This window comes from Rhyacophila brunnea, unplaced genomic scaffold (genome assembly GCF_057557595.1).
Source record: "Rhyacophila brunnea isolate RB1 unplaced genomic scaffold, BYU_Rbru_1.0 scaffold_23, whole genome shotgun sequence".
NCBI lineage: Eukaryota > Metazoa > Arthropoda > Insecta > Trichoptera > Rhyacophilidae > Rhyacophila > Rhyacophila brunnea.
Window position 1 is genome coordinate 10,698,400 of NW_028232893.1, and position 15,947 is coordinate 10,714,346.

Genomic DNA, 15,947 nt, shown 5'->3' on the forward strand with positions numbered 1-15,947 from the left:
AATTTAGCAGGCGCGATTTGAATTCGTGTAAAATGTGCAGCTAAAAAGAATTCATTAATACGGTCCTAGACCTATGTGATTTTTGATTATGCTAGGACCACAGAACAGATAATAAATAGAATACCGATAGGCTATATTTAATACGCAGCATGTTGAAGCAGGCTTTTGAATGTGTGAGTGTCCTACGAAAATGAAGCACGCATTATGCACGTGCAATAGTGTGTGTAATACACCAACATTAAATGAGCGTAAATCCATAAACCGAGAGCAGTTTTCAGTATTCTACGTAAAACGTATTCTTGACACGACGTGTAAGTTTAACACAGATTCTTCCTTACTCGAGTCGGTTACCTGTTATCGCCTTACCCGTTATGTATTTCAGTTCCCATTATTTCTGAGTTCCCTGGCTAGGACATTATGTTGCTACTATGCATAACTATGCATAACCGAAATTTTTACAGGATTGTACAGCCAACCTAACCTGTGTGGCCTTTATAACTCTAATAGGTACTTATTAGAAATCGGGAACATCAGTAAGTTGTTTGTTCTCCCAAAGAGCAGAACTAACCTGCCATTGGTAATGCCAATTAGGCAGGAAATAACTTAGGTATATGCATATTTTTTGTATTTACTCTTCTTGCCAATTATTTTAATACATTTTTTCTAATTCTACTTGCTTCTCTGTTTTTTAATACAATGTTAATCAGGGAGCACAAAAATAATGGAAAGTGGGTTGCCTTCTGGTTGACTCTGAAAAACGGTTTAATTTTAATTGATAGGTGTGAATAAATATGGAATAAACTTAAACACGTGTTAAATAATAGGTACCTACACTAAAAACAAAACAATGGTTCGTTTCGTGGATTGTATGCGTACGCATACGTACAAATACGCGGTCATCGGCTGCCAGGTATTTAGTACGGCTCCCCATCTGCACGCACACCATCGACCAATTGTTTGTTTTTACTGTACTTACGCTGTTTTTAGTATTATAATAATACGCATTATAGTTTGTCACGTAAACAAAATACGCATTCAATATTGGTACTATTTGAAGACATTCCAGAGGCTGCCGTCAGATACAATAATATAATGCGCAAAGGGTTTAGTCTTCATCTTCCAAGCCTACCATTTTGGCTGAGGTCACGTGAGGTAAAGTTCATACAAAAAAATCTGCATTCCTCTCACAATAATCCGATACATAGATACTAGTTAAAAAGAGATAACGCTGTAGTATATATTTTTTAACCTTTAACAGATGGCTCTGTATATTATTTGTAATACACACATTCCTACATAATACAACATAATATTATGTCGCATATCTGGAAATTTGTACATATGCAGTTCGCCGTACCACACTTCACCATGAAATGTTGTATCGGAAATATATGGTCATATATTAAAGACCGTCAAACCTCTTTGGGTTGTATTGTACTGAGATAAACTTCATGTCTAAATAAAACACGGTTTGAAAAGAGCCGATATAAAGGATTATTTGTTAGGTTACGTTAGGTTTTCATTCTTGAATTCATGAATTTTGCCAAAATCGATTATGAAAATTGAATCATTGTTCATGTTGAATCTATTAAAATTGCACACCGTATAGCATACGGTCATCTCTTTTCGATAGAAAGCTCACGGCAAACTGTGCTACGGTGAAATGTTTTACGTACAATTGACATGTAACCATTATGTCATTGTCAAATTAAATTATTTTTGTAGAATATAAAATAATCAAGTAGGTAGGTAGTATTATTTAAATACGATATTGTGAAATTAAAAAATATTTTTCATAAAAATGTAGGGTTTAAAATAATCGTCTAATACCTCGGTTACCAGTTGTTAGTCTTCCTCATTGTTATTTGTTGGATTTGAAGTGAGGGTGTTCGACAAACAACGTAAAGTGAACGGGTACCTATCGTATCTCATAATGTCCCAAAACACCTAGCAGCCTGTCTGGAGCCGGCCGAAAAAGGGTCGTGTTACGATAATAATTTACAATCTACAACAATTTACTGGTTTTCGTTGCCTTCCAATTCCAATCCAACATTTTTCAGACGCGAATTGAAACATGACGATCGCCGTCCGAAATACGAACCGGCGACCGCGCATGGCTGACGGCCGATTAAAAAACAAACATAATATCAAATCCTGCCATTTTTTTTACAGTGGGAATAATATTATAACAATATGAGACCAATCACCTTGTTTTACGGGCAATAAAATTTGCCACACGCACTTTGCAGGGCGAACACTATATTTCGATACCCAAGCAAATGCAAGGACTGGACTGCCATACAAATCCGAATTGTTGGGTACCTACTGTGTTGGGCTACGAAAGCTCGACTTCACGCCGCGCATGCGTGTTATGGAAAACTAAACGTGAATTATTAAGGCTATACTTCAGCTGAGGCATGGTCTAAAACCGGTGAACTCAGAAATAATGGGAACTGAAATATCTAACGGGTAACGCGATAGTAGCTAACCGACTCGAGTAAGGAAGAAGCCGGGTTAAACTTACACACGTGTCAAGAATGAGTTGTACGTCGAATACTGAAAACTGCTGTCGGTTTATGCATTTACGCTTATTTAATGTTGGTGTATTACACACACTATTGCACGTGCATAATGCGTGCTTCATTTTCCTAGGATACTCACACAATCATAACCCTGCATCAAGATGCGGCGTATTGAATATAGCATATCGGTATTCTATTTATTATCTGTTCTGTGTCTAAAACGATCGTGACTACGCGACGCACAGATTGTGCAAACGACGCGTGACGAACAAAACATAATTTGTCATAAAAATTCAACATGCGTCCATTTATTTATTTATTTAAGAATACAAAACATTGTGGACATGGCAAATCTAAATTCAAGACGTACACAACATGAGATTTACATTATAAGTCAAACATTACCCTATGAAACGATTATGGTTTGGTTAAGGCAGGGTTTAATTGGTTTTTAAAAACTTACCAATACAATCTGTAAATTATAGTCTTAACTCAATAAAAACAAATACGTATGACTAACAAAGTTTAATGTGCACTATTTATGGCGAATTTTAACAGCCTACCTCCACCCTTCGCTACTGGTCGGTAGGTACTTGCATAAAGGTGGAATAATAGGTAGGTATAGATACTTATATAACCTATATATTAAAAAAATACTATTTATTTATTATAAGTAGACAGAGAAAATATATTTTAAAATATTTGATCGACAAAAGTAATTTATTGTTCTGCTCATCCAATAATACCATCGCATGCCTGCAGGTTGCTCAAATAGCAATTAATACACTAAAAATGACATTTTCTGACGTTAGATTAGAGAATAAATTGTCACATAAAAGTAGATTGTATCCAAGTGACAGTGGATAGAACGTTCTATTGCTATTTTACCACGTTTTTATTAGCTCGTATTCTTGTTTGTCCAGTAAGAAATTTTCTTGTGTGTCCAGTCCTAGCAACTAAATTATTAATATATTATACGTGTGTTACTATGGAAATCAGTAAGTACAAAAAAAGTATTTATTAATACATGAATTGTCAAGTTTATATGATTCAACAGAAAATTTAAAAACGTGGTATATAAAAAGTTCTTTTTATCTTGTAATTATTTTTTTAATCTTTAATCAAATGAGTGAGTTTTCAGATTTTTGGAATAATGAATTTTAAAATTGGAATAACGGAAACGGAAGTGGTTACGTCATATACCTACTTAGACAAATATCGGAAAACACCCCTTAAATGTTTAATATAAATAAGAGCTAGTCTAGTCGAATTCTCATAAAATCTTAAATGGGCTTCCACAGAGTGGAAGTGTGTATTAACGGTTTTTTGTTGTTTTTACAAGAAATGGATGTTAGCCACTTGTTGAACCTATTGGATCCATACTCGGACTCTAAACATTAATTGAAAAACAATATGTGTATTTGCCAGACCCAGGATTTTAACTTGAGACCCCCGACAGTATACCTAAACCGACGCGTAAGCCGCTCGATCGTGGGCAGTACCTAAGTCAGTAAACTCAGTACCTATCTATCTTTAATAGGATCTTAACTATATAGTTATTTTTTTATCTAAATACATACTGTAGTTAACTATAAACAGAGTAGGTTCCTAACTCCCTACGTACTTTTAAACAAATAAATTATGTTTACTATTTTTCAAAATGTCAGTTTAGTTCTAACGGACGATATTATAATCCATTGAATTCAAAGCCATAAACGGGTCTACTTGCAAACTATAAAACGCCAAGCCACAGATGCGATAGTTTCGCGTTTCTGTTGTTAGAAAACAAAACGAGACTGCGAAATGTCATAAATCTCAGCGGCCATTACGCGTCAGAGCGGATTCTGCGCATGCTCGGCCCGCCATACCGCGTTCGGTATTGCCAGGTGGGATAATTTTTTCCCTAGATTTAAAAATAAACACCCTCGCAGTGAATAGACGTCATTCGGCTACATTGGCAACACAGCAAATCGGTAATATATTACTGATTTATGGAATAACTTATATTATTTACAATCAAGGCTCTTAAAAACGTGTCCGGAAACTTGTACGTATGCAGTTCGCCGTATCATAGGTACTTCACCGTAAAATGTTGTATCGGAAATAAATGACCGTATATTAAAGACTGTCTAACCTCTTTGAGTCGTATAGTACCAATGACATTATTAATGGACGACGCACTCAATACAGTAGCTAGCAAGTAAATTCGCGCATTCGCATGTATAGGTAGACGTCACGCTATTTCCATTATGCGATATCACGCATCGGGAATTTATAGCAATATGACCTTTATTGTAATGGCGTTAGAGCAGTGTTTCTAATGTCAATGTTCATTTGAGTGAACCCGTTCGAACCGAACCATTCGGCAGACTCAACAAAAAGCATCAGGAATTTATAGCAATATCACCTGTATTGTAATGGTGTTAGAACAGATTATGCCATTCGGCAGACCCGACAATAAAGTGAGTGTCATTTTCTTTTCCAGATGATTCGTCCTTATTAATGTCATTGTATAGTACTGACATAAAACTCATGCCTAAATAAAAAACGATTCTTGTCGGTTTACAATTAAAGTCAGAAAAGACAGGAAGCCAGCAGCAAACAAATTTTGAAAATAGCCTTTATACCTACTAGGTTAGGTTGTTAAGTTAGGTTAGGTTAGGTTAGGTTAGGTTTTCATTCTTGAATTCTTGAATTTTGCCAAAATCAGCTATAAAAATTGAATTAACGTTCATATTGAATCTAATAAAATTGGAGACAGTATCTATAGTATACGGTCATCTCTTTCCGATAGAAAGCTCACAGCGAATTGTGCCACGGTGTAATTTACACATTGTAACCCTTAAAAACGTTTACAAAATCCACTGCTAGAGGTAGCCATGTTATTTCACACTGCATGTATTTATTTCTCATTAGTGACTAAAAATATTTGGCCCTCGGCAAACAACCAAGACAATTTCATTAACAATTTATTGATTCTGTTCATCATCAGCTCAAAAGAATAACAGGAAAAAGACACATTTCTTGACTGAAGATTCTGCGTGAGGAATTCAACCAAATCACAGTCACGTACGCTCAAAGACCGTTGTTGGCAGACAAGCATTTTCATACAACAAGGCATGTTTTCGAGCACGTGGTTGTGTTTGCCCGATTGGTATGGACGTCGTTTTGTATCTTAAAATCAAACAACGCGTGTCCGGTAATTTGTACGTAATTGTCATTGTCAATATCTGACAGTTTCTGGTTTTTAAAAATCCAAATATCAAAAAACTCTGCCATGTTTAGGCTCTAAATTAAATATATTTCCTCATCATTTCAGTATTGAACTGACTAATCGCTTCTATTGCATTTTTACGTCCAATTGCAATGAATATAACTAAGTATTTTAGTTCTCAATTTTTCCCAAGGTAACAATAGCAACAACATAATTTTGAATCATAATTATAATCAATGTGACTCAAAATTAGGTTACATGTAATTTGTACGTAAAACATTTCACCGTGGCACAGTTAGCCGTGAGTTTTCTTATCGGAAAGAGATGGCCGTGTTACGGTCTCCAATTTTATTAGATTCAATATGAACATTAATTCAATTTTCATAGCTGATTTTGGTAAAATTCATGAATTCAAGAATGAAAACCTAACATAACCTAATAAATAATCCAGTTTATCGGCTAATTTCAAAATTTGTTTGCTGCTCGCTTCCTGTAGGAGTGTAAACCGACAAATATCGTGTTTTATTAAGACATGAATTTTGTCTTTGTACTATACGACCATGGCCTCCACATCCTGAAGCGGGCCCCCAGGCTAGGATCTTTGGCGGGCCTCTCTACCTATCGCTAAAGATAAAGGCAGTGTGACGCTCTACAGTAGGTGTGCCAAACGGTGTACGCGATAAAATTAATGTGTATATTTAGCGGCTCTCGTGGTGCAGTCGGTAAGGCGCTGGCCTTCCACCCGAGAGTTCTGGGTTCGATTCCTGGTCATGACAAAAACATTTATGTGTTTTTCTCAAAGCCTGGGTGTTTGTGATTGTTCAAAATTACTAACAACCACCTTGTACGAAAAAACAAGGACATGGTTATTAATAATTCAAAAAAAAAAATGTGTATACGACCATATATTTCTGATACAACATTTCAAGGTAAAGTGGGATACAGCGAACTACATAAATGTATATAATTTCCGGACACGAATGTTTTATGGTGTTTGAGACACGCCGTCTTCCTCTAGTTAAAACGCTCACTTAGGTATGTATAATATTTATAGGAAACTAGGGGAGACCTTCTTTGGACAGCAATTCTGTACACTGCACTAATAATGATTGAATTAAGTGCCTCCGGGAGATTTAACCCCGCTCAATTGGTTCGGATAACAAAAACAAACGCAAAATACATAACGACACGTGTTCATTTCTCGGGTCTGTTTGGTTATTATTTCGAGTTTCGACTGTTCCGGGCGAACGCGACTTTGTTTTAAAATTGCCGCGGGCGGATTTTGCGCAACTGGCGGCCACCCCACCAAATCTACGAGCAAAAATCACAGAACACTGGATATCTACCTATCTAAACCTAAAGCCTAGTCCAGACCAAGCACCGACGGGTTTCCGCGAAATAGACGAAGTGATTGCTATGCCAGAGTGTGAAATTCTTAAAAATATGCAGTAAGTATAACTATTTATGCATTTATAACAGCAAGGGGCATCCACAGTGATGTCCAGTAAGGTCATGCGTTGCTTAGAGGCGGCACATTAGAAAATGAAGGAACTAATATTAATATTACAACTTTCGAGAGCAGTGGCAGCTTAGCGACACCTCAGAGTTAAAAATAACAAAAACAAAAAATACTTAATGAATATGTAATGGAAGCAAAAAAAATCCTGCTAACCTATCCTATTTTTGTATTGTATCTACCTAATTGGTAGCTAGTGGTGGTTTAAGTATCACGCAAGCAACATTTTTACAAGACGGCCTTCAAACCTGTCACAGATTCAGACCTCCACGTACTTTAAAACATTTATGCTTGAGTGTAAATATGTTTCTTGGAAATGGTAGACGATGTATAGTGTACACTGTACCTATACCTATTCGTATAGGATGTGATTTTAGCATAGAACATGTTTTACTCGTGATCTCCGACGCAAAAGCGTTAAAAAATAGACGTAGAATATCTATAGACGCGCAGCCCGCCCGCGGCCCAATTATTTTCATTTTACATTCAGTAGCCTACATTCTGTGCGAGTTATTGTTCGTCTGTTATTACTTCTTTAGTTTTATTATTGTAATTACATAATTTTCAGAAAAATAAAATTGATCGAATCCTTTGGATTCGGTTACTTTGACAAATAAATTTTAAATAGGTATAAATAGTGCACACTAAACTTTATCAGTCTAAGAATTCAATTTGCAGATGGTGTTGGGTCAGTTTTAAAATTCAATTAGGACCTTGCTTTAATCAAACCGTAATAGTTTGGGTACGCTATGGGCGATCCGACAAAAATAGTGCACACCTTTTCAGTAACACGTATTTGTTTTCGTTCAGTTAAAAATATAATATATATATTACAGATTGTTGTAATGTTGTTGTCTTGATTGCCCTGCCAAACATAGGTAATCAATAAAAAATATTATTCTATTTAAAATATCCAAAATTATGTGTGGTTCAATGGCATATTTTTCGATATTTTACAGATACTTAAACGAATATTTTTTGATATGGCTTGGATTAGGCAGGGTTTAATTTAATTTACAAAACTAACAAAAACTATCTACGCATTGTTAGTTCAATGAAAACAAAAAATACGTTTGACCGACAAACATTATGCATTTTTGTGTCGAATCTTAACAGGCTACTTTCACCCTTCGCCACTGCTGGACAGCATGTCCCGACTGTGTAGCTACCTTACATATTCTATTACACTCTGGTATCTAATACATCAACCAGCAATTAAAATTATGTATATTATTAGATGCTTCCTTTTTAGTAAGATGTTAATTATTTGAATATCTCATTAGTTATGATGTAATGCTAATCAATTTTTTCATTAATCCACATAAGGCAATGTCTCGTTACAGGTAACAAGTTAAATACATATATATTATTATATATATAGGTAGGTAGCCATGTGTTTTGATACTAGAGTAGGACCTATATTTTGGAGTGTCCTAATTTTATGAATGAAAATTATAGTAATTAGTCGATAATTTAATTAAAACAACATAGTTATTAAGACAGTAGAATTGGATTTTGAATAATTAAAATTGATTATTGTTTGAATATCTAAACAACGCATTCTTTTGTTTATTTTATACCTACGTATTTGCTTAGCTTTGTGAAGTTTTCGGCATAGTTTATAAGTGTAGAAAAGATGGATGAAAGGTCAAAACTTAGGACGCGGCTAAGTCATGAACGGATCCAAGGGGAGGTCCATGGAGGTCTTTTAGTAAAATACTGCAGCAATCGAATGATTTATTTTTGCATTTTTTTATTTAATTTCGCGGTTTTCCTACATAACTACCTAAAAGATTATTTTTTCTAATGATTTAATTGTACGGCGCGGTGCTCTGGTCTAAAATCTTTTCATATAAGAATTCCTAGTAGTAAGTAGGGGGGGGGACAGGGCTCTACCCTTGGGGCCCGGCGTGGCAGGTCAACCAGTTAAGTGTTGAGATATACACACACACCACAAATAATTTGCTCTAATAGTAAAAAAAGTCGTCGAGTAAATTTTTATTTTATAATTACTTTTAGTCGTAAGGGTCGCATGTTACTTGGCTGTCACAAAAGGGGGTCGCGATCAGTGCTTAATAATAATATGATGCTAAGTGCCGACAAGTCAAGCGAATTTATTTAAAATACCAAAATACCAAAGGATCGCTTCAGGATGTGGGGGGCATGAGTAGGTACCTACCTATCTAACAATTAATTGCGTACAGTGTCTTTTGATATATGCGCATATATTCTATACAAAAGACTGCTATATGCCGCTATCGGCAGCTATCGAGGGTAGTTTTTCATTTTTTGTATCGAATTAGGTATTAGCACTTATTGTAACAATTACAATAATGCCGATAGCGGCCTATAGCAGTCTTGTGTATACAATAGATGAGCTGGAATGGTTTTCTTAATCATATACCTATTAAAATTATAAGAGGTATTTTGAGATGTGACATTTTTTCAAGCCGGATATTCCAATTTTGAAATACATTATTTCTACTGAATACTCGATGTCATATTTTCAAAACAAATGAATTTAGTTTTGCTGTCAATTGTTTCTAATTAAAATATACGTTAACGATGCTGTCTTATTAAAGTAATGAGAAACTGTTAGCAAAGCATGAACAAGATAGCCGGTTTCACACCATAGCACATGTGCTCCCATATGCTACAGTACCGAGCAGCTAGTATTTTATTAAATTTATTTAATCGTTATACTATCATGTGAACAGTTTTCAATAATGATTAAGGCATGCGCTGCATCTGCAGCATCTATGGACCGCACGCCAATGGTACCTAGGTACCTACCTACAACGTTTTTATAGTGACCACTATCCGTTTCGTATTTTCCCTAGTTATACTTAATAACAATTATAAAATAAGTACAAAAATGGTGTTGGATTCTGTCATATAAGCACTCACCATGATGCAGTGGTGGCGCCTTGCCCTCGAGGAAGTCTTTCTTGCAGATGAACTTGTTGTCCGCGAGGACATACAACTCCTCGCCCGTGCTAAGTTGCTTCCGGCAGACCAGGCACGTGAAGCAGTTGAGGTGGAAGACGATCTCTCTGGCCTTGCGGACCAGCTCCGATGGTGAAATGCCGTCGCCACAGCCGCCGCATTTCGTGCCGTATCGTCTGACAGGGGACAAGGAAAACATTTAAAAGAAATTGCAAAATGTTTGTGTATCGACTATAAGGAACAGACAAGGCATTCATACACACTTAGGCAACCCTTGATAAAACTCTCCTGCGCCCAGTATCACGGTGATATCCCGTGTGGGTAGGGAGGTCATACGTTGCTTAGGGGCAGCACATTATAAAGGGCGATGAATGAATGAAGCAGACAATGCTGTTGCATTATTAGAATGTAACGATATCTCAGTTTAAAAAATAATCGAAATATTAAAAATCCTGTAATCCCAACAGGTAGTATAATATTATATATTTTATTATCGGCGTATCACACAGTCAATATTTTCACAGGGGTGCCTCCAAACCTGTCAGGGCCACAAATTTCCATTTAATTAAAACCAAGTATTTGTGAGTAAGTTTCGTCTGGTTCTCAGTAGATGGTGCGTATGGCTACATAAAGATGTGTATTTGTCTGTGTAAGATAATTAATAAATAAAATAGGTAAGTGGGTACCTAACCTAACGAATTTACAGATAATTTGAAACTAAAAATGAAAGGTGCTGCAGGGGTCTACTTAAGGACTGAACTTTGCCTAGAAACGTCACTGCAGTATTGACATATCGCACACTGAGATCTATAGGGTCGTAACTGCAAATAACATGATCTTGAGTAATTTGAGTTTGAATGTTAAAAAATTAACTACAATTTAATTAATTGCAGTAGACTGCTGACAATTGTACCATGTTAGTATAATTTTGTGTACTTTATCCTACTGTAGTTAAATATAAAAATATATATAATATAAATATATATTTTTCAATTATATTATGCACCTTTTTCATATACAATTTTATTATTATTAATGTATATCAATGTATTTTTTTACAGTTAAGATTTTGAAATTTTTCCTGGCGTATTATCAGGTACACCCACGGTTTAAGCGTTGGACTATCACGCCGTGGGTCTCAGGTTCGAATCCCGGGTCTGGCAAGTACACATATCGTTTTTCAATTTGTGTGTGAGTCAGGGTATGGACCTAATAGGTTGAGCAAGTGGCTGACATCCATTTCTCGTAAAAAACAAAATCTATTAATACAAACCTCTACCCTGTGGAGGCCCATATGATCCTATTAGGATCGGACATGGTCGAATATATATGTGCGTACTTACTCGATGATAATGCAAATCATCTGCAAATACGGCAGTCTAGCATAATAAATATTGTACCAGAGATGAAATATTTTTTAGGCGAAATGGCCTCATGTAAGATAATGCCATATAGCTCTAAATTAAAATTTTAAATACTTATAAAATAACCATATGGACACAATGGTGTAGGAGGCCACTGCTTCCAAGTAGTTTATGCCATATAGCATTAAAAATAGATTTTTTTTCTATCGAACTGCATTCATAAGACATTCTTGGGTTTTTTGCAGTTATGACCCTATAGATCTCAGTGTGAAATATGAATCCGAATGCTTCAGAAAATATTGTGAGATGGATATCTTTAAGAGTAAGTTGGTACCTACTCCCACGAAAAGAATCGTTTGAGCTTTTAAATGTATTTTGGAATGAAGCTATCGGTGATAAAGGGGGGATATATGTAATGAAAAGTAATGGAGGGAAGATCTACCTAAGGGGATGAAACAATCACGTGGCATATAAAAATGCGAATATGTATTGAAATATGTAGATAGATGTACGTGCAAGGACAGTTTCTCTGACATGTGATATAGCGTGATATAAAACCACAGAACACATAATAACTAGAATTCCGATAGCCAATATTCAATACACTACATTTTGATGCATGGTTTTGAATGTGTGAAATAAAAAAGGATGTTATACACATTTATATTTTTATAAAAATCGATGTTTTTTAAAATAAATATAAAAAATAATATTAAAACGATGAATTAGTCAAAAATCTAAGCAACGAAAAATTGAAAACTTAATAAACTAAATTTTAATAATAAATATGACCATAAAATATAATGTAATAATAAGATGTGACCCTGCAACGAATTCACCTTTTATTACATTTTTTTACAATTGTAAGTTTATCTTAAAATTAAAAAAAAAAAAAAAAAACTTTAATGTTTTCAGATACATATTATTTATTAATTAATACAGTTGAAATTGTAAATTATCAAAAAAAACTCAAGTTCTCTGCTGGGAATGCCTCTCCCCCTTAAATGAGCGTTAATGCATAAACCGAGAGCAGTTGTCAGTATTCGACGTATGACGTATTTTTGATACATGTTTAAGTTTATCCCGGTTTATTCCTTACTGGAGATCGGTTACCTGCTACTCTGCTACCTGCTGTATGAAACAATATGTGCAATTGTGACCATTGTGAGCTCAGCGTGAAAGGCTCTGCTTACCAACAACATAAGGTTAGTGCCGATGATTCATCATTCCCGGCACCCCATCAAATCAATACAGTCCATTCAATTTATCAACCAATAAATAGCTGATAGAAAATATTATAAATAAAATGTTAAGCCGATATAAGCAGTTATCATTACCTGAAGAAGTCATTTCTGCAGAAGAGCTTGGCTTCTCTGGAGAAGCACTTGTCGGTGAGGGGCTCCCGACAGTCGACGCACCTGACGCAGGCGGCGTGCCAGGCCCTCTCCAGTACCTTCAGTAGGAACTTGTCCAGGATGGGCTTGTCGCAGCCCGCGCACGCCATCACCGCCCCTCCCAACACTGCCTCGCCGCGCCCTGCAAGCGGAAGAAGATGCATGAACAAGACACTTAATAAATACCCACACCATAGTAGTGGATTATGACCAGGGCTCGAAATGGATCGGAACGCACCGGAGCGCCGTTCTGGTTCGTAACATCCCCAAAATTATCGCTCCGTCTCGTAGAAATATTAATTTGACCTTCTGAGCGACATATACCATATAATAAAAAAATCTAACACACTTATTTTTTTTAAATACATATACAATTAGATAATAATGTTAGGTAATATTTTCGTAAAATTATCGAGCGCTCCGGTTCGTAAAATTTTACATTTCGAGCGCTGATTATGACCAATGAAATTGTTTTGACTAAAAACTACGTAAAGACCCGAGACGCTGGCACGTTTAAAGGCTCACTTCAAAATCGTAAAAAAAATAAGAATATTGAGTATTTTTGGCAGCTTAGTCTGAACCAAGGCCTGAACAAAAACGATGCATAAGTGCGAGTGAGAAAGTATTCGGCACCCTTATAATCTCTGCGACACGCGCTAGAGTAAGATAAAAGGTTTACAGATGTGTGAGATGATTTGCTGTGGTGTCGCCGCTGAATCTTAGTTTGTTGCTGAACTAAGCGTCAATAACATGCGAGCGCGTGTTGCTAAAATTGATATTTTTTGTGTTAAACATAAAGTCAATGGTAAATATGTTTAGTTAATTATGTGGAAGAGATGGTTTTGTGTGCTGTATCAAAATGTGGTAGCCGTACTGATAAGCAAGAAGATAGTATTACGTTTAATAAGTAGGAAGTTGATACATGTTCGTGATAATTTATTTGTATATCATTATATATTTTAATATCAGTGACCTGGTGTTTCTTTAAAATAACTTAAATTATGGATATCTTTACCTATTGGTTGCATTTTGACCGCTTAAAAATACTATACCTATAACGTAAAAAAATAGAAAATTATATTTTAATTCTAAGCGTCTAGTGCGAGCACTAGCGAAATGGTCTACGGTCTCAAACATTTGTGTGCGAATGCGTTCGCTCGCCCACAAACCAAACACACGGCACGCAGCTTCATTTAGCAATGCAATGGGTGGCGCTAGATGTATCTATAGTCTAAGGTCTGAACAATCCGTAATCTTTGTAAAATATGTCATAACTATGTCCTATCTTTTCTCATTCTAAAAATCGTCATCTAAAATTGAGAATATAACAATATTGGGATGTCCAAAATTCATTAAGCCCTGCCTAACAAAACCATAATCGATAAAAAATATTCTTGTATCTATAAAATATCTAACATTATGTATGGTTTGATGCCATAATTTTAGATAGGTAGGTACCTGCTTTATAGATTAATTGAATATTAATAATTACAAGATAAAAAGAACTTTTTATATACAACGTTTTTAAATTTTCTGTTGAATCATATAAACTTGACATGACTAGCTTAAACGATCAAAAAATTTGTACTTGATAGAAATAATACTGAAATGTCAAAATGACATTTCATATTGATTTCCATAGTAACGCACGTATATATTAATAATTTAGTTGCTAGGACCCCAGACCCTAGCAACCAATAATAGTAGATTGGATTACGGATTTCTTCCGAAATAACTTTTCATACAAAACAGAATTAACTGAAAAATAATTCAATTCTACTCAAAGATGGCTAAAAGTATTAAAAGAATGCATTGGCATCGTGTTCTGATATGTTCAAAAAGTTTCTAATGTCTAGCTAGTCGGGAAGTTAGTTAAAAATCGATTGCAAGATTTGTACTGGATAAACAACTACCGGACGAATAAGAATACGACCTAATAAAAACGTTGTAAAAACTAATAAATACTATCAACACATTGTAGTCTTAGTTCAATGAAAAGAAATGCATTTGACAGACAAAGTTTGGTGTGCAGTATTTAGGTATTTCGGATCTTAACAGCCTACCTCCACCCTTCCCCACTGGTACCTAGGGATTTATTTAAAGTTTAGCTAAAACGCTTGACTTTTATAATATATGTATGCTTCATCTATATCAGGCAGTGACGTCCTTACTACTCCTTACGTCCTCCTACAAAATGCCGCCCCTAGGCAGCGCCAAAATACCATCCCATTTTTATACAGTTTTTTATCATCTTTCCATGACATATATAGGTACTTACCACTAAATCTAATTTAAATACCATCTTTACTTCAATAAACAATATTGCGGGTCCACATTTCAATATACACCTGACAACTTTCAAAACTCGCGAGTGACTGACAAAAATATTTTGATAAATTAATTAGCTAACTATGTACTTAGATACCTATAATTCAAATAAAGTTCTCAAATCTGCACGTGTCATTGCTGGTCATCAAGGATATGACGTCGAAGGACAACGGAAATAAACTAGACATCACAAACTCGACAAAAAAAAACACAATCCTGTTAAACATTCTTGTTAGTCATTGTTTATTAGGTAATAGGTACATTTTGTTTCCAACCAGTGAGCTGAATTTTTTAATGGAGAGATATTTTCGTGATTACTAAGTTTAGATACCTATTTATTTATATACCTAATGATTCTTCTCGATTTGCCGCCCTTCAAGTAACTGCCGCCCCCAAGCGAAGCTCAATCTGCCTACCCCCACGGGACGTCACTGATATCAGGTTTATCATCATGAAAATAATTTATTGATAGGGGTTCTGTAATATAATATGATTGTGACAATTAATTATTACTCTTTTGTTTATTTCTTTGTTTTCTTTTTTTTTATATCAATATAAGTATCTAAGTATAGTTAGATACTCGAAAACACAAACAACTTGAAAAATACCACAATATTCATGGCAAATTTACCTGTGACAATGCGAGCAGGTTAAAAGTGAACT

At 35.3% G+C, this 15,947-nt stretch overlaps 1 protein-coding gene across 1 annotated transcript in view; it reads right to left on the minus strand.

The window, feature by feature from the left end:
- Nucleotides 1-15,947, minus strand: part of Lim1 (LIM homeobox 1) — a 178,821-nt gene that overhangs the window by 145,522 nt on the left and 17,352 nt on the right. Inside the window, exons 2-3 of the mRNA XM_085950263.1 lie at nucleotides 12,900-13,098; nucleotides 10,160-10,374 (exon numbers count right to left, since the gene is read on the minus strand). Coding sequence (XP_085806389.1) covers nucleotides 10,160-10,374; nucleotides 12,900-13,066 — 382 coding nt within the window. The 5' untranslated portion in view covers nucleotides 13,067-13,098. The remainder of the gene's footprint in view (nucleotides 1-10,159; nucleotides 10,375-12,899; nucleotides 13,099-15,947) is intronic.